This window comes from Papio anubis, chromosome 8 (genome assembly GCF_008728515.1).
Source record: "Papio anubis isolate 15944 chromosome 8, Panubis1.0, whole genome shotgun sequence".
Classification (NCBI taxonomy): Eukaryota; Metazoa; Chordata; class Mammalia; order Primates; family Cercopithecidae; genus Papio; species Papio anubis.
The window spans coordinates 85,400,981-85,421,135 of record NC_044983.1 but is presented as its reverse complement, the minus strand read 5'-3'; the positions used below and the strand labels follow the sequence as shown (position 1 = coordinate 85,421,135).

The window sequence follows — 20,155 nt, the reverse complement described above, 5'->3', positions numbered from 1 at the left end:
ACTGGGACCTCCAGAACAGTGTTAACTAGAAGTGGTGATAATGTCCACATTTATCTCACTGTTGACTTTAAAATAAATGCTTCCAGTGTTTCTCCATTAAGGGTGATGTAATTTCTGTAGAGCATTATTAAATATGTATTAAAACGTTTCTGTTTTATGTAACCATTCTTCATAACTAATTCACATAGTATAATTTATAGTTGCAAAAGTTAGTAGAGTAATAAAATACCAGTTTTGAATTATCTGAATTATAGGTAGGTATATGTGATCACTTGATTATAAAGCTTTTTAAAATTTTATTTTTTTAGTCTAATACTTTAATTGCACATGTAACTGAATCCTATTTAAGTAAGCTCAATACACACAAAAAGACACATTAAGCATTTGAAAAAGACCTTGCAAACTAACCATTTAAAATATCTTGACCGAGCAAGGTGGTTCACGCCTGTAACCCCAGCGCTTTGGGAGGCTGAGAAAGGCGGATCACTTGAGACCAGGAGTTCGAGACCAGCCTGGCCAACATAGTGAAACCCCATCTCTACTAAAAATACAAAAATTAGCTGGGTGTGGTGGTGTGTACCTGTGGTCCTAGCAACTTGGGAAACCAAGGGCACAAGAATTGCCTGAATCTGGGAGGCAGAGGTTGCAGTGAGCCATGATTGTGCCACTGCACTCCAGCCTGGGCAAAAGAGCGAGACTGTATCTCAAACAACAACAACAACAACAACAACAACAACAACTTTACAATGAGTATTAAAAGACATGTCGTAGTTCTTTGTTAAAATTTGAGGTGTAATTTTTATATGATATTAAACGGTGTATTTTTGTTTATATAAAAATCAGTCATTGACCTTACAGAACAACAAAAAATAGGTTCACCATAAGATTCCTTTAATGTGAAGATACCTTAGTACATGTAAATTTGGCAAAATGATTTGATTTACTATACTTAAAGTTGTAACACATGTATAGATACACGTTAGGTATAGTTCTATCTACTTCTCTCCATCCTTCCTCTCTCCCTTCTTTTTTTCTTCTCTTTGAAGTTTCATCTTAGGATCATAGTATCCATAGATTTGTTTGTAAAAGCCTGTTGTTATTTTTTTTTATTTTTTATTTTTTTTTGAGATGGAGTCTCATGCTGTCATCCAGACTGGAGTGCAGTGGCATGATCTCAGCTCACTGCAACCTCCACCTCACAAGTTCAGGCGATTCTCTTGCCTCAGCCTTTCAGGTAGCTGGGATTACAAGTGTGCACCACTACACCTAGCTAATTTTTGTATTTTTAGTAGAGACGAGGTTTTACCGTGTTGGCCAGGCTGGTCTCAAACTCCTGACCTCAGGTGATCCACCCGCCTCAACCTCCCAAAGTGCTGGGATTACAGGTGTGAGCCACCATGCCTGGCCATAAAAGCCTGTTCTATTGTTTAATGTGGGTAGTACTGTTTTTATTCCAAAAATTGTAGAATTGTACAGCTGGGAAGATCTATATTCTTTAGCCCCTTCTTTTACAGGTAAAGTTAATGGAGTTACTGAAAGATGGTAGACTTGTCAACGTAACAGTGCCCCAGCGAGTAAGCTATTAGAGTACTCTGCATTTGAAATTTTGTCTATACCATAAAATTATTTGGGAGGAAAAAAAAAAGAGGTTGCTTTATCTTGACATTGTCTTAATAAAAGTTGCTAGTTTTAATATATTATCATACTTCAACTATTTTATTCTAATAGGCAAGGTCTTAGACCTATTCCTGAAGCAGAAATTGGATTGGCGGTGATTTTCATGACTACAAAGAATTACTGTGATCCTCGGGGCCATCCCAGTACAGGTAATTAAAGCATGATTTTATTGATTCGTTAACAACTTTATTATGTAAATTGATAAGCTAAATATACGTTGCTTATATACTTGCTGGGGTGAGCATATTCACCATATTTTAAAATTCATCCATTTATACTTTCATTTATTCATTCTGTAAATATTTCTGGCTACCATGTAGCAGACACTGTTATGAAGTGGTAAATAAAGTAAGATCCTTATTATTGTACACTTTATGTTCTGAAGATCAGGATTTAGTAAACAAGCAAACAAACATATGTAATAAGTTCAGATCGAGCCAAATATAAAGACAGGTAAAACAAGGTGAGATATGTAATAGTGATGGTAGTAGGCTGTTTTAGATAGGTATTCAAGGAAAGTCTCAAGTGGTGACAATTGAGCTGTGTGTCCTGAATGATGAGAAAAGGCAGCTTTGTGAGGATCTGGGTGGTGGATAATTCCAGATAGAAGGAACAGATCACTCTTAGGTTTGGGTGGAGAATTCTAAGGGTCAGCAATGTAAGAGGAGATATGAGTAGAATGCTGTTGTGGAAATCTAGATGTGAAAGAGCCTGGTGCCTTGGACCAGCATGATAGTAGTAGAGATGCAGAAAAATGAACAGGTTCAGGATATATTTTAGAACTAGACCTGGTGGGACTTTCCTGTGGAGGAGTTAGAAACGACTCCTAGTTTCCTGGCGTAAGTAACTGGGTGGATGGTGGTGCCATTTACTGAGATGAAGAACGTGCGTTATAATAATCTCAGTGTTAATCACGAAAGCCAATGTATTCAGAGACAGTCACTGTTTCCCCTTTATTATTTAAAACACATTTCCATAGTTTAAAAAAATTTTTTAATTAGCTGTTGTAAAAATGGTGTCTTTATTTTCTTCTTGCTTTTTTACCTTGGAGATTTTTACATTTATTCTCTCTACTAACTTTTCTAATTTGCCTAACTCTCAGAGCATCCATTCTGTATTCCTATATATATTTATTTGCTTCCTGGATTTGTTCTGTAGTTATTTCATCAGCAGCTATTGAACTTGGGCAAAAAGAGACAAGTTAGAGAACAGCACCACCGCATTGCACACTCCGAGGAGCACCATTCACTGTAGTCCATTGAATGGCCACTATGGAGTCAGTCCGTGTATCTCCTCATGCTCTGCAACCTTGGTTTAAACAAGTAAGGAATGTGCTAAGCTAAATTTTGGAAGGAGTTAGCCATTAGGCCTACTGACCAGGAAGCTATTAGATATGTCTATCATTAGTAACCATGAGTAGTAGTAATAACTGCTGCCTCTGGAGTGTGCAGAGACTAGAGTAAGCACTTTATGTACATCATCAAACTTTAATCTGCAAAACAATCCTTGTAAGATAGAGGGAAGGGCATCATCTACTTTTGGTAGATGAGGGAACTGACAGACAGAGAGGTTAGGAAATTAGCTGGAGGTCACATAGCAAGTAATTGGTTCAAACTGAGTCTTAAAGCTGTTGTGACATTATTACATTGCAGTGCAAATGGCTTATATTTTAATGTGTGACGTTTTGAGAAATGGTGGTGTAGGGATGATTGGGAGCTGGTGCAAAAGGACAGACATCTGATAAAATTTGACAGGCTGTTTTTTTATTATTTGGATGAGAATGTTTATTCAAGTGCTATCTCTACCCTATCCCATTGAGTATACTAGATATGTTTGTGTCTGCACATAGGTAACCTTCAAATACACACAGTTCTAAGTGCTTGTGAAGTTTTAAATATATCCAAATAACTTATTTTGGTGGAATTGTGATATGATTAATATTTTCACCAAATTCCTAGAATTCATCCATAAAGTGAAAAGCTAAAGACCAACTCTTCAGACTCCTGGCAAGGGAACTTTTTAAATGTGGATGCCAAAGAGAGCCATATTCTTGGAGGAACTACTCCTTCCTTGTCTATTAGAAATATGCCCAACTTTTAGAACTAGCAGGTGCTGTACATATTATTTTGTTGATAGATTTCTGTTCTGCTACAGAAAAAAGACCAGTATCAGTAATTTTAGGCTTTAACTACAACAGACATGTAAAAATGGTGATTAGGTCTAAGTTAGTAGCTCCCCTTGTCTCAGCACCCATTTGGGGTCAGTGTCCTGTGTTTCTCTGTTTAGCAAATCAATTCTCAACTAGATATTATGCTTCAGAAGCAATCTTTAATTCAAATGTACATTCTCCATGATTCAGAACATTCTGAAATGCATCCTAGACATCTGAGTTTTTTGGTTTGTTTTGATTTTTAAGCTCCTGTTTCCGATACAAACTCCAGAAACCACTAAATTAGAATAATCTTGGGAAGAAATGAACTAGAGAGGAGTCTTCTTTTATATAAAAAGAAGAAGCACTCAGACTGGAAACTTTGGTCATTTTTTATACTTCTTTTTCCGTTTTATCACCAAGACCTGAAATTCTCACTCTACAGCTTCTGCTTAAGAGGTCTGTGTCTGTCCCCTTCTCACAGCCAGTGCCCTGTTTGAACCCTCTACATCCTTCTCTCTGGAGAGCTGATTGTATTAATAATTGCCCTAGTAATGGTCCTTACTCCAGACTCATCTCTACAGTTGATATTTCACTATGCCACTATTAAATTACCTTCTCTTTTCTGAAAAACGTTAACTAGCTCTTATTATCCACAGAATAAATCTCCAAGACCCTTTGTCTAGACTTCTGAGTCCCCAGTAGTTTAGCTGCAGCCTTCCTTCTCCCATCCTCACCTTTTTTACATAGCCTCTCTACAGAATACATGTGCCATATTTTTTATAGTTCCCACAATTCCTCACCTTGATCATAACATTCCATTCCTAGAATGCTCAGTACTGCTCGTCAAAATCTGACTCATTCTACAAATGATTACCTCCTTTGTGAGGCTCTTCTAAATTGTTTTCCCTCCCAACTCCTCCAAGTCAGATTTAATTATTCTGTTTCTATGCTCAGTAGCTCTTTCGCATTCCAGCCGGAGTTTCTTCCTACTTTGGGTATAACCAGTTGTTTGCACGCCTCTTTCAGCCACTGGATATATTGTAGACTCTTACTAATTTGGAATCCCCTAACAGCAGCAAGCATGGTACTTGTTTGTAGTAGGTATAAATATTTTGCATAATTGTACTAAGCTATTGGTACACAAGATTATGTTTTCCAGTGTGGAGCAACAAAATTTTGTCACCCACTGTCGAAATTGTGTTTATAGATGAAAGGGCCTTAGAGATCATCTAATCATTCTATTAAAAGATAAGGTATATCAAAGCTGAGAAAAGTTAAGGTCTATAACTACTTCATGGCCAAGCCAGTTCTAAAATTTGGTTTTCTGACTACCAGACTGGTACTTTTTTCTAATGTATTATTTCATATAGAAACAGAGTCATGAAAGTGAATTTAAAAGTACACTGTAAGTAGTATTACTTCTTGCACATTTTCGTAGGTAGGTTTATGTGGGTTCCAAGTCATAGTCCTCTGATACTAAAACAATTTTATAGCACAACCATCTTTGGGGGAACAGAGTGAATGCATCTCCCTTCTCTCTCCTCCTTCCTTTGTTTTTATATTCACTCTTTTGTTATTCAACAAATATTGATTGAACATTTGTTACATACCTGTGTTATGGCAAGCATTTGAAATAAAGAGGTGAATAGATGGGACCAAGTTCCTGCCCTTATGGTATTTTTAACAAGGAGAAAATTGTAAGTAATCTGTCAGCAATCACCTGTTATTTTTGGGTCATTAGCTTATTATTATTTCATAAAGTCTCACTCTGTCACCCAGGCTGGAGTACAGTGGCATGATCGTAACTCACTGCAGCCTTGAATTCCTGGGCACAAGCAATCCTCCTGCCTCAGCCTCCTGAGTAGCTGGGACTATAGGTGCGCACCACCATGCCCAGCTAATTTTTAAATTTTTTTGTTGAAATGAAGTCTCACAATGTTGACCAGGCTGGTCTCTTTAACTTCTGGCCTCAAGCAGTCCTCCTGCCTTATCCTCCCAAAGTGCTGAGCAGCAGCGAGCCACCTTGCCAAGCCTATATTAAATTACTCAGTGATTATATAAACATTTATAATTGTTAGTCTTTCCAAACTTATGTGCAAGTGAAAATGAATACTAGAGATATGTGTCTTAAAGGAAATGCCAGTGAGCTTCTAGAGGTCACGTCGGGAAAGTGGCAGAAGTCATTTAAGTATCTGAATTTAGAATTAGTAATTAATATTTATTAAGCACATCCTATGTCGCAAGGACCTAACAGAATAATTTAGCTTAGGTATTTAGTAAACATCAACTTAAAAATTTGTTCAGTTAACAGTTTAATCTGTAAACTTTTTTACATCTACTCTATACCAAATATCACTTTAGGTACTGGTGATATAGAAATATGCAAGACTTAGTCCTTATTCTCAAGGATACACCAGTCTAACAAGGGAAAGTAGCAAGTAAACAAGTAAAGTGATGATAATGATAACAGCTAATGCTGACACAGTGCTTACTGTGTTCCAAGCATTTTTCCAGGGGCTATTTAACCCTCCAAACAACTTTGTGAGGTGTGTGTTATAATTATTCTCGTTTTATAGATGAAGAAATGGAAGCATAAAGAAGTTAAGTGACTTGACACAGGTCACCCAGCTAGTCATAAGTGAATTTTGTTTATTGTTTTTTTGTTTTTTGAGATAGAGTCTTAGGCTGGAGTGCCATGGCACAATCATGGCTCACTGCAGCCTTGACCTCCTGGGCTCAAGTGATCCTCCCACTTTAGCCTCCCAATTAGTTTGGACCGCAGATGTGTGCCACCAAGCCTGGCGAGTTTGTTTATTTTTTGTAGAGATGGGGTCTCTCGGTGTCGCCCAGGCTGGGCTCACACTCCTGGGCTCAAGTGATCCTCTTGCCTCAGCCTCCCAAAGTGCTGGGATTACAGGCGTGAAGCACCGCACCTGGCTTGAATTGTTAATAGAATGATGTGCATGGTGGTATGGAAGCAGAATTGGAGAGCTCTTAATTCAGTGCGGGAGATTCAAAAAAAGTATTCCAGGCCGGGCGCGGTGGCTCACGCCTGTAATCCCAGCACTTTGGGAGGCCGAGGCAGGCGGATCACGAGGTCAAGAGATCGAGACCACCCTGGCCAACGTGATGATACTAAAAATACAAAATACAAAAACAGCTGGGTGGGGTGGTGCACGCCTGTAGTCCCAGCTACTCGGGAGGCTGAGGCAGGAAAATCGCTTGAACCTGGGAGGTAGAGGTTGCAGTGAGCGCCAAGATCGCGCCACTGCACTCCAGGCTGGTGACAGAGCGAGACTCCGTCTAAAAAATAATAATAATAATAATAATAATAATAAACATTTAAAAAGTGTTAAGAAAAAAAAAAAAGTATTCCAGAAGGGTGGCACTTGAACTGGTAAATAAAAAGATGAGGTAATCATTATGGTTTTCTGGAGTAGCCAAAGGTTATGTCTAAGATGGTTTTACATGGTTTGTTTCAAATAATGTATTCCTTATGAAAATAAAACTCATTGATTCTGATATATATAGATGGTAGGGTGTGTATACTTTCTGTGGGGGAACAAATGTAATTTTTTGGCCCACTGACTTAAAAGATAATTTGAATTAGAATTTGCTTATTTTATTTTTCTTTCAGTTGATAATGCTTCAGCACAAAGAGTCTGATGTAGCTTTAAAATGATTTGGTTTAGATAAGCCCGTCATAGATGCCAGCAGGCTGCTTATAGACTGTTTTGTGTTTGTTGGTGCCACTCATTGGAGAAAACCATGTGCAGTATTCCCTAGTTAATCCCCTCAGCATGGCATAGTCTAACAGTTTTAAGTGACCAGATGTTCATCTTGTATCTCGCAGTTGTGATTATTTCTTCCTATTTGTGTGATTTACAGGATTAAAGACAACAACTCCAGGACCAAGCCTTTCACAAGGCTTGTCAGTTGATGAAAAACTAATGCCAAGCGCCCCAGTGAACACTACAACATGCGTAGCTGACACAGAATCAGAGCAAGCAGATACATGGTAAAGCTTCTTTGTCACCAAACTATTGTTATTATTCTATCAATAAATTAATAGTGTATTCAGGAGGTAATACCTTTATCAGGTTGTCTCTTGAGAGAGAAAGCATGGGAGAGTGGGAGCCCCGGGAAAATGATATCTTAGGACAGGGGTCAGCAGGTTTTCTTTAAAGGATTGGCGAGTAGTTATTTTCGGTTTTGAGGACTGTTGATCTCTATCCCAGCTTCTCAACTCTGCCATTGTAGCATGAAAGTGGCCATAGATGATATGTGGTCTTTGTCAAGAGACAATACGTAGTCTCTTAAAGACAAGGATACTTTCCAAGAAATGCTTCCTTACACAATTTCGGCGTTGTGTGAACATTGAACAGTGTGTTGACATAAACCTATGTTTATGTATATAGAGTACTATATGCCAGGCTATATAGTATAGATAGCCAGGGGTTCCTAATCTCTCAGCCACAGTATCAGTCCATGACCTGTTAAGAACCAGGCCACACAGCAGTAGGTGATCAGCGGGCAAGCTAGCAAAACTTCATCTTTATTTACAGCTGCTCGCCATTGCTCGCATTACTGCCTGAGCTCCACCTCCTGTCAGATCAGCGGCAGCATTAGATTCTCATCGGAGCGCAAACGCTATTGTGAGCTGTGCACGTGAGGGATCTAGGTTCTGATGATAATCTAATGGCTGATGATCTGTCACTGTCTCCCATCACCCTCAGATGGGACTGTCTAGTTGCAGGAAAACGAGCTTAAGGCTCACACTGATTCTACATTATGGTGAGTGGTATAATTATTTCATTATATATTACAATATCATAATAATAGAAATAAAGTGCACAATAAATATGCTTGAATTATCCCGAAACTGTTTCCCCCCTCTCCCCACACCGGTAAACCCAGAACCTCACCAGGAAGCTGGTCCTGTTGCCAAAAAGGATGGGAACTGCTGGTATAGCCTGTTTCTCCTAGGCTACACATGTATATGGCATGTTACTGTATTGATACTGTAGGCAATTGTAACACAATGGGAAGTATTTGTGTATTTAAACATAGAAAAGGTACAGAAAAAATATTGTATAAAAGATAAAAAATGGTATACCTGTGTAAGAAGACACCGTGAATGGAGCTTGTGGGACTGGAAGCTGTTCTGGGTAAGTCAGTGAGTGAGTGCTAAGTGAATGTGAAGGCCTAGGACATTACTATACATGATTGTTGCCTTATTAGCACTACATTTAGACTACACTAAATTTATATACAAAAAACCTTTCTTCAATAATAAATTAACCTTAGCTTACTGTAACTTGTACTCTGTAAACTTTAATAATACTTAGCTTAAAACACTTAAAATATTGTATAGCTGTGCAAAAATGTTTTCTTCATATTATTCATTAAGCTTTTCTGTTTTCAAATTTTTATATTTTGTTTTACTTTTTAAGCTTTTTTGTTAAAAACAAAGACATAAACATACATGTTAGCTTAGACCTGCACGGGGTTAGGATCATCACAATCACTGTCTTCCACCCCCACATCCTGTCCCACTGGAAGGTCTTCAGGGACACTAACATACATGGAGCCGTCATCTCCTATGATAACAATGTCTTCTGGAATCCCTCCTGAAGGGACTGCCTGAGACTGTTTTAAAGTTTTATATATATGTGTGTATATATATATAAAAGAAGGAGTGCATTCTAATGATAAAAAGTATAATATAGTAAATACATTAACCAGTAACATAGTCATTTGTTATCATTATCAAGTATTATGTATTGTACCTAATTGTATGTGCTACTGTGCTATACTTTTATATGATTGGCAACATAGGTTTGTTTACACCAACATCACCATAGACACTTAATGGGTTGCACTGTGCTGTCAGTAGGTGATAGCAATTTTTTAGCTTCTTTATAATCTTACGGGACCAGCATCGTATGTTGCAGTCCATTGTTGACAGAAATATCATTATATGGTGTCGGTGACTGTAATTGAAAGTTTTGTGTTCTAATAACTGTGTTTATAAAAATAAGTGGCAGACCAGATTTGGCCTACAGGCTGTAGCTTGGCAACTCCTGTCTTAGGATAGTTTTTTTATTCCTTGCAAATGTGCATGGATGACTGGAAAGAGTTGTTCAACTTATTTGTAACTGGTGAGATAAGTTTGAAATACATGTATTTGTATTGTATGATGTTGCCTATATTTGAATATCACTTGTAATTTTGAAGATACTTTATATGTGTCTATCTAGCTATTTAAATAGTTAATAGTTGTCCATAAAGATAGTTTTTCTATGGTTCTTTATCTGAAGAGGGGTTTTATTTTGTTTTTTTGAATGGAAGGGGTTAGTGCTTTTATATTATTTGTTATTTTCTATTTATAACAGTATGTTTTTTTATTTTAAATATTACATAATGAAGTGTTCATATTAAGATACTTAAGATACCACTATATTAAACCATATTTATTTTAATTTTTGCTACACTCATATTGAGGCCAGATTTAACTTTTTCAAGAGAAATTGTTAAGGTTTTGGAAGTTACTTGAATGACAGCCTGACCTTTTTTTTTTTTTCCTGTAAAATAAGAATAGCAATGGCAGTGTCTAATTTAACCATACCTTGTAAAAGTAAAAAGTATGTAAAAGTATACTCTGTGCATGTGTGTTTAAAATATTTTTCTGGTAATCTAGAGTTATGTTCTATTCTAGAGCCTGCCATCTGACTGAAATATAATCATATCAGTTCATTTACAGTGACCTGGATATCTTATATGTGATTTTATTCTGATTTTCCATTTTTAATAAAAAAGTACTATAATAATATAATAGTAAATAATAATGAAAGTACCATAGTAATAGTGATTTTATGCGGGAATAATTAAAAATTTTTAAACAAAACGGAAATTGCCTAGGATTATTACTTAGTTTAACTTATAATAGGCTATCCTCAGTTGGTATTCTTTGTGTGTTAGTCATCTATAGTAGAGCAACAATATGTGCTCTAGGGGGTAAAGAAGAGTAAGGTATCATCCTTTGCTCAGGTAATAAAGGAATTGCTTTCTTGGGATGGTAAAATATATTCAGTGTATTTTTGTCTAAAAATTATCTTTTAAAATTATATTACATTAGAACTATTTAACGATCTTTGTTTCTATATTAAAGTTGCTGTAAACTAGATTGTTTACCTTGCATTCATTTCTTTTTCTACAGGGATTTGAGTGAAAGGCCGAAAGAAATCAAAGTCTCCAAAATGGAACAAAAAATCAGAATGCTTTCACAAGACACACCCACTATAAAGGAATCCTGCAAAACAAGCTCCAATAATAATAGTATGGTATCAAATACTTTAGCTAAGATGAGAATCCCAAACTATCAGCTTTCACCAACTAAATTGCCAAGTATAAATAAAAGTAAAGATAGGGCTTCTCAGCAGCAGCAGACCAACTCCATCAGAAACTACTTTCAGCCGTCTACCAAAAAAAGGTCTGTTTTTGATAACTTCTCTCATGTCTCTGGAAAAAAAATATGAAAGTTTTTTTATCCTGTTGTAGAATGGTATTGTCTTTAGTCTGTTCTGATTAAGTATGCTTCTTCTGCTGCGGCTTTTTGACCCCTTTCCCTCTCAGAAATGTCCCTGATCTCCTTCACTAGAGCCACTAGACAGATTCTCCTTTATCTCCTTCTATGCGTGTACTTACGTGTTGTTTTCCTTGCCGCAATTCTCTTCAATAAGAACTAAGCTCCCATCTCAGTTCTAAAATCACATTTCTGCTGGTTTTCCTTGAGAACCGCTCTCACTCCCTCTAATACCATATTCCATCAATTATTTTCTCAATTTCCATATTTTGAATATATTGATCATCCTAGATTTTTTTCTTCTGTTTTCAAAAGTTCAATCTCACCTTTATTTTTGAAAACCTTCTCTTGACCTGGTTTCTTCCTCTAGCTACTACTGCCTTTTGTCTTGTACCGTCCCTGTTAAGCTTCTCAGAAAAGATGATGTTATTTCTCCCATTTCTTTATGAACTTTGGAGGACTTCTTTTCTTCCCCCTACTGCTCTTTATACTCTACCTTCAGGTTTTGAGACTTTATTACTGACAATCAACATATTTGGCCCTAACTTTTCCTTTAAGCTTTACTTCTTTTCCACAGGGGTTTCATGCTGTTTCCCCAGTAATAGACCTAAAAACTTTTTCTGTCCTCTCACCCAATGTGATTTCTTTTTTTTTTAGTAAAATAGCTTACATTGTTACAATTTTTGACTCTTTGTCCTCTGGCTCCTGAAATCAGTGTTTTTGATTGTTATTTTCAGTGTCTGTCAATCCCTCCATTTCCATCTATTGCCAGGTTCAAATTCTGACCACCTAAATTATTACAAAAACCTCTTGATTGGTTGGTTTGTCCGGTACCTTGGCATTAAATTAATGTTAATAGAACATTGGGTTGACTATTCTAGTTCAACATGAATCCAATAAACTCCTGGAGAACAGAGTCCCAGGTCTTTGTGTCCTCTATGGGCTTAGTGCACTTTGCATAAAGTGTTTGGTATTTATTGAATGAATGATACAGTATTGTGTAGGAAACTTTTAGTGATACATTCACATAGCATTTGCAGTATACAGTCAGTACCGTATTGTAGATTTAGTCACTCCGACTTACTATCTTAAATCCGTCTCTCATTAACCCATCAGGTTATATTCCCAGGGTAATTTTCCCTGCCCACAACCTTACTACATTATAAAGTAAGCTGCTGTTTCCTGGCAACATGTTCTTTGTATTTTTATATTTTTCTACCTTTTCCTGTAATTATCAACTAATGCAACTTAAGCAGAGAAGATAGCGATCACCATACTGCTTTAGCCACAGGGTCCATCAGTTCTATCAAAACAGCAGAAATGTGAGTTCTGCACTGTTTTCAAAGATCTATTTGTTGATTTCCAGTAATAGTGTTAATTAATAAAATCAAGAGTACATTGTGAACTAAATGGAGGGAGTGATGAATTTTGCCAAACTAAAAGATTACTTAGCTGTGTTCATTTTCTTGTTTTGTTTTCTTCTTTTTTTTTTTAAATCTAAGGGAAAGGGATGAAGAAAATCAAGAAATGTCTTCATGCAAATCAGCAAGAATAGAAATGTCTTGTTCTGTTTTAGAACAAACACAACCTGCTACACCCTCATTATGGCAAAATAAGGAGCAGCATCTATCTCAGAATGAGCCTGTGGACACAAACTCAGATGATAACTTATTTACAGATACAGATTTAAAATCCAGTGTGAAAAATTCTGCCAGTAAATCTCATGCTTCAGAAAAGCTAAGATCAAATAAAAAAAGAGAAGTGGATGATGTGGCCATAGAAGATGAAGTATTGGAACAGTTATTCAAGGACACAAAACCAGAATTAGAAACTGGTGTGAAAGTTCAAAAACAAGAGGAAGATGTCAATATTAGAAAAAGGCCAAGGATGGATATAGAAACAAATGATACTTTCAGTGATGAAGCAGTACCAGAAAGTAGCAAAATATCTGTAAGTAACATTTTAAATGAGAGGTATAGTACATAGAAGCTTAGAATGTTAAAAGGTACTTTTGATTTTGTATTGACAGTATGAGCATCCATTAATGTTTTTAACACTCAGTACTATAGGAATTTGTAGGTTGATAAGGTGAATGGTAAATGTTAAAAGTACAGTGATTCTTCAGTAGTGTAAAATAAATGACCACAAATTAAACTTTCATATAAGATTGTTTTAATAGATTTCCAAATTAGGCTATACTATTATAAAAGACATTTGGCTGTGATGATAAGTGTAGGAGATGGTTCAGTATAAGAAACAGGCACAGAAAGATGAAGTTAGTAAAACTAAGTATCTACTCAATAAATTTTTAGGATATGACATCACTAGGAATTTGCATTTTCATTTAGGTTTTTTAATATCCTTGTCTATTTTCATGAATGTGGATAATTTGTCTTACCTATTTTGATCTATGAAAACACCTCAGATTATTTTCTTTTTTTTATACATCAGTAAGTTGATCTGGCTATAGATTTGGTAGCTCTTTAGATGAGAGCACAGACCTGATGAAGTAAAATTTTAATATTCTGATCTCCAACATGGTTTCATTAGCTCCACTCATTCATGGCTGTGGTAATCCTCTCCTATAACACCTGCACAATAAGGATAGGAATAGGCGAAAGGATAGGATTAAGTGAATGGAAGTTATAGTTTATTAGCTAAGCAGTTGAGAACCTAGAGTTTATCAAGGACCTTATAAATCTATAACTACTCCTCAAAAAACAGAACGTTATGTCCTATTTGGCCTGTATATTGTTATCTTCATATAGGCAAGGGTATCCCCATTATTTGTTACTTCTTCTGAGTGATCCTAAATGCCCTTCTGTGGACCAGCTGCATTGGAGTCAGCTGGTAAGCTTTTTGAAAATATAGATTCCCGGGCCAGAGCCCCAGAGATTTTCATTCAGTATATCTGATTTTCCTTCCCAGGATAAGTTCCCTCATTGTGTTAGCTAAGAATTCCTTTGATATTTTTAAAAATTCTAAAATCAGTGGCTTCCATGAGATAGAATCTTTTTTCCCCTATAAAAGTAGCCTGGAAGTAGATTATCAGAGCTGCTTTCCATGGTATTAATTTACTAGGTGTCTGTCTTTCTGCTCTTTGAGAGGATACCTCCAGCCATCAAGTCTACTTTCCAGGGAGGAAGAATGTGGTGATGAGGGGACAGGGTAAAGGCCTTTCCAGCTGAATTCTTGCCTGTTTTCTAAGGAGCTTTCTCAGAAACCCAACTTAATAACTTTTGTTATTGGCCAGAATTGGATATAATTTAGCCACTCTCTATCCTCAGTCTAGAAGAGTCTGGAAATGTTTTAAACGTGGCACATTGCTGTCCCTGATAAAGAGTTGTATTTAAGGAACAAAGAGAGAATGAATGTTGAATTACCAGATTCCATTTTGCAGCCAGAGTGAGAACTTCGGAGACAGAGGGTTTTTTTTTTTTATTATTGTGAAGGATTTAAGACTACTTTCATTTCACAGAAGCACTAAGTGAAACAAGAGATTTATATATTCTATAAGTCACTTCTGTATCAATTTCTACTATGGTGGAGCGCTAGGTAAATTAGTTTAATGTGACATTTGTTGAAATACAGACATTATTTGCTAAGTTTAATACATTTGCATATGTTTGTAAAGCTATCTTTATTCTGTTGCATTATGGATTTACATTATTACTTTAGTTCCAGACTGTTTCAGAGTCTGTATTCAGTTACTTAATATTACAGGTAAGTGTTTAGAAAGTTAGGCACTTTTTACATTACTTTGGCCACAGCTTTGGAAATGCATTTCCCTTGCTATGCTCTTTTCTCCTCTGATTTTCTCTGACATGTTCTTATTTTCTTTAGTCTTCTTGTCCTAGTACGTACTTTAATCTTTTTTTGTTTTTTGAGATGGGGTCTCGTTCTGTTGCCCACACTGGAGTGCAGTGGCGTGATCTCCACTCACTGCAAGCTGCGCCTCCTGGGTTCATGCCATTCTCCTGTCTCAGCCTCCCTAGTAGCTGGGAGTACAGGTGCCCGCCACCACGCCCGGCTAATTTTTTGTATTTTTAGTAAAGACAGTATTTCACCATGTTAGCCAGGATGGTCTCAATCTCCTGACCGTGATCCGCCCGCCTTGGCCTCCCAAAGTGACTTTAATCTTTTTTTAAGTAGCTCCCCGCACCCCCCTTTTTTTCCCTTAAATTCCATCCCAGATTAGTCCACTGCTACAGTGGCCACAAATCTGTCTGGAGATGGTTGTGGTTTTAGTTTGTAACAGCTCTCTTTGGCTCATCCTGGATGACTGCTAATGAATTTTCCTGAAGACCTATTTTCACTGCACATTCTCCCAGGGCTTATGTCACTCAGGGCGCTGGGCGTTAGAGCACTGATGGGGAAACACAAGAACTGAGCACTGTACACCCTTGACATGGGAGCCATCAGACAGTCTTTCATAGACCAGAACTTTCATTTAATATGTAAGGTTTATATGAGGTATAATGATATCAGGAAATATAATTATTTTATTTTGCCCTGTGATCCTATAGCATAATTCCACTTTTCCTTTATTTTACTGTTTCAGAATTCGTGACATTCTAAATGAAAATTACAGTACAAAATATGTTGTAGTAGGCTTTTGGAGAGAGAATAGCAGTTTAATTGCAGTATCTGTGATTGAGATACAGTTGGCCGTCTGTATCCATGGGTCCCACATCCTCTGATTTTATCAGCATGTGATTGAAAGTATTTGGGAAAGAAAATGCATCTGTACATGTACAAACTTTTTAAAAATTATTATTTCCTACCTAACAACTATTTACATAGCACTTACATTGTATTAGGTATTATAAGTATTCTAGAGATGATTTAAAGTATATGAGAGGATGTGCCTATGTTATATGCAAAATTTATGCTATTTTTTATCAGGGACTTGAGCATCCATGGATTTTGGTGTCCATGGGAAGTCATGGAACCAATTCCCCAGGGATACCATGGGATTGACTACTACAGGTTAAATCACTGTATTCTAGCACTATAATATTTTTAGTAAGAATCTGTAATAGGTACAAAAGTGTTTCTGTTTTCAATGTAAGGTTATTTTTAAAAACTGTTTATTTTGAGATAATTGTTCACATGCAGTGAACCCTTTACCTAATTTCCCCTGATTGTTACAGCTTGCATAACTATAGCACAGTATCACAACCAGGAAATTGACATTGATAAAATCCATCAACCTTACTCAATGTGGGTTTGTTTTAAATTATTTTATTTTTGTTATTTTAAGAATTTGTCTGAAAGTCCTTGTTAATCTCATGGATTAAAGGAATTGGTGCTTAATTTTTTTAGCTGCAGAAGTGACTGTCAAGAGAAAAATACTTCTTAATCCTTTAATTTAATTTTTTTGCAACTTTTTGAAGGCAAAAATTGTGATACTTCTCTTTGGTGTTGGAATCCTTAGCTATATTTCAGAAAGGCACTTTCCAAAAGATGTTGATGGTAGAACTGTCATTTCTGTTTTTGGATCTAAATTTAGATTATAGCATGTCTGTAAGATTTCCTATCAGCTGAAATGGAAAATTATTAGCTTAATATTCCTGCTAGGATTTTATCCTTATATGAATGATAGCTATGCATAGATAGCTGTGTCTTGGCCTTACTTTCAGTTTCACAGTCTCCATAAAATGCAAAACTGACTCAAGATCCTTAACATTCTTCTTAACAGCATCCCCTGTATCTATAGTATATTTCCTCTTCACTTCATTCCACCCTCCTATCTCAAGTTAAGCATTTTTATTTAGCGTTTTTTCAATACTCATTAGTAAATTCTTAAAACTATAGCATTTTCCAGTATCCTGTAGTAATAGCTACCACTTATTGGATACCTTTATTATATTTACAGCAACCCTACAATGCAGTAGTTAAACATACCTATTGAACACGTGTGGAAACTGACAGTGGGAGTTATTAAGTAACTTGCCAAGGCCACATAGCTAGGTTTGACAACTGGGACTTAAACACAGATCTGCCATGCTCTTTTGACTGTTCTTTTGTCAGCTTTCACTGTGTATTTCACTCAGTTATTCCATGATTGTAGGCATTGGGCATCTACCATGAAAGGCAGTTTGAGAAGAGAAGTTTGATAGGCATTGAGGTAGAATCCCCAAGACTTGGTGATTTGCTTATATGGGAAATAAATAGATAGGAAAGGATAAAAGATAATTTCCAAGCTTATAGTCTGAGTATCTAGGTAGGTTTTATGATTCTCTGAGTTGGAAAATCAAAACTTCAGGAGGAAGAGCAACTTTGAGAGAGTAGGGCAGGATGGGGAAAAGGTGCGTAAAGGGAGTTTGTATTCATGTATAAAGGGAGTAAAATGTTCTGATTGTGTTAACAACTTTCTGTAAATTTTATGTGAAAGTACTCAGCCTAAGTAAAATGGCACGTGATAGGCCTGAAACATACATTTAATCCTATTGATTAAAATATCCTCTTTACTCTGTAGGCAAGCACAAAGTACATTTGTTTTTCTGCCCTTTCCAACTTCCTTTTTAAAACTTTCATGACTTACTGCTGTATTACTGAAAATGTGATGTAAAATGTTAGGTCTCCCACTTTGCATCCAAGAGAATTGTATCTCAAGTTAAGCATTTTTCATTACCCATTTATGTAATATTGTTTCGTCCAGAACATGATCCAGACATGTTAATGTGAAAGGTACTGTGACTATATGCAAGGCAGTCCACTTTTATTCCAGACAAATATCTTAAACAGTTAAAGTACCTGTTTCTTCTTTAAGTGTGATTTAAGACACTATTGTAAACTTGAATTCTTTTAAAATGTTTCTTTTTTGATTATAAAAGTAATACACGATCATACAGACATGTATAAAATAAAACAAACTGACAGTTTGTTGATAATCCTACCATCTACAGACAACCATGGTTAATATTTTAGTATTTTCTCTTTACATTTTATTTTGCAGACTACTAGTGAAATTTTGTAGTCATTTTTAATTTACTTATAATCATTTTCCCATACTGTTAAATATTCTCTAAGCATGTGATTTATGTGGATTTAGATTGCTTCCAATTCTTTGCCCTGATACTACAGTATCTCTTTCAACATATATTTTCATCTCATAATTTCTTTTGGAAAGCAGTTGAAAGCCAAATGCCTGGTTATACATAACATGAATATCTCTTAAGTTTTTAGAAAGGAACCATTTAACACTTCATCTTATTCAAAAGGTCAAGAAGTGATATAAAGGTACAATTTATAACTCCTATGAACAGTATTTTTTATTTTATTTCTTTAGCAAGAAAATGAAATTGGGAAGAAACGTGAACTCAAGGAAGGATCACTATGGTCAACTAAAGAAGAAATATCTGTGAGAAACGTATTATTAATTTTTTACAGATTTGGCTTACAGAGACTGTCATCTCATCAGTTTTTGTCATTTTACATTCTTTGGATTATTTCTCTTTCTTAATTTTGGCATACTTCATGATTGTGCCTGGAAATGGATCGATCATATTATTATTTCTTTCATTTATTTATTTATGTTTATTTATTTTGAGATAGAATTTTGCTCTTGTTGCCCAGGCTAGAGTGCAAAGGTGTTATCTCAGCTAACTGCAACCTCTACCTCCCGGGTTCAAGCTATTCTACTTCAGCCTCCCAAGTAGCTAGGACTGCAGGCATGTGCTACCAGGCCCGGCTTATTTTGTACTTTTAGTAGAAATGGGGTTTCTCCATGTTGGTCAGGCTGGTCTCGAACTCCCGACCTCAGGTGATCCGCCTGCCTTGGCCTCTCAAAGTGCTGAGATTACAGGCGTGAACCACCGTGCCCGGTCTGGATCGATTATATTATAACCATGATGCAGTGAAGAGTATAGAGAGAAGCCAGGGTATAATTAATTCCCTGCCTTCTACTCCTTAGATATGTGGCCTTGAACAAGTCATTTTCACATTTAAGAACCTCAAATACTCAAATGAGGTTGATGCTTTTCTAGCAGGATTTCTATCAGATAGAGTGATGGGTGGGAAATATTTCTAAAAGTTTAGGCTGTTCCTAATAATGTGCTGTTTACGTTCTGTCACTATCAGATGAACCTTTTCTTCTGACTTTCCCCATTTTTTTTTTCCTTTTATCTTAGACCTATTAGCAACTTGCATATTAATTACATAGTTACAGCAGTTAAAAGAACTAAGATGTCAGCCTTAAGCAGCTGTAACAATGTTGATATGTAACTGACTAGTTAATAGTAAATGACATGAAGCCAAGAATCTCATCCAGCAATTGAAGGATAACAGGAAGGACTCTTCAGGCGAATTTAACAGCCATTAATCTTGAATTAAAAATGGCTTGTCAGTTAATGAGATAGTATATCCAGAATTAATGATTGACTTTTTTGAGATATTAAGAGTAATAAAAAAATACAAACTATTGACAATCCCAAAAGTTTAAGAAAAGTAGATGAGGATCTGTAGAACAGGGTATTTTATAATCTCAGTGTACAATTTTAATGAAAAGCAGACAATGCTGAGATTTTATGTCAATAAAATATATATCTGGAGGTAAATTATTTACTGAGATGATATTTATTAGAATAACTGCCAGGTTAAAAATACTTCACAGTTTTTAGCCTTCTATCACAGATGAGTATAAATGTTTCCAAAGTTAGAGAGCATTTGAGTAATTTTCTGATTTTGAATTAGATATGATTTGATTCCAAATACAAATTCAGGTATGAGAAATAAAA

The 20,155-nt window shown here is 36.1% G+C and overlaps 1 protein-coding gene across 7 annotated transcripts in view; it reads left to right on the top strand.

Annotated features, from left to right (window-relative positions):
* The window catches only part of NBN (nibrin), a 51,678-nt gene that overhangs the window by 18,653 nt on the left and 12,870 nt on the right, over positions 1–20,155 (top strand). For all 7 annotated transcript variants that reach the window (XR_004175850.1, XM_031650074.1, XM_031650073.1 and 4 more), the window contains 5 exons: positions 1,729–1,826; positions 7,718–7,847; positions 11,049–11,321; positions 12,917–13,364; positions 18,709–18,780. Coding sequence is in view for 6 of the 7 variants with exons in the window: in XM_031650074.1 (XP_031505934.1) it covers positions 1,729–1,826; positions 7,718–7,847; positions 11,049–11,321; positions 12,917–13,364; positions 18,709–18,780 (1,021 nt within the window). In the remaining variant the exon portion in view is untranslated. The remainder of the gene's footprint in view (positions 1–1,728; positions 1,827–7,717; positions 7,848–11,048; positions 11,322–12,916; positions 13,365–18,708; positions 18,781–20,155) is intronic.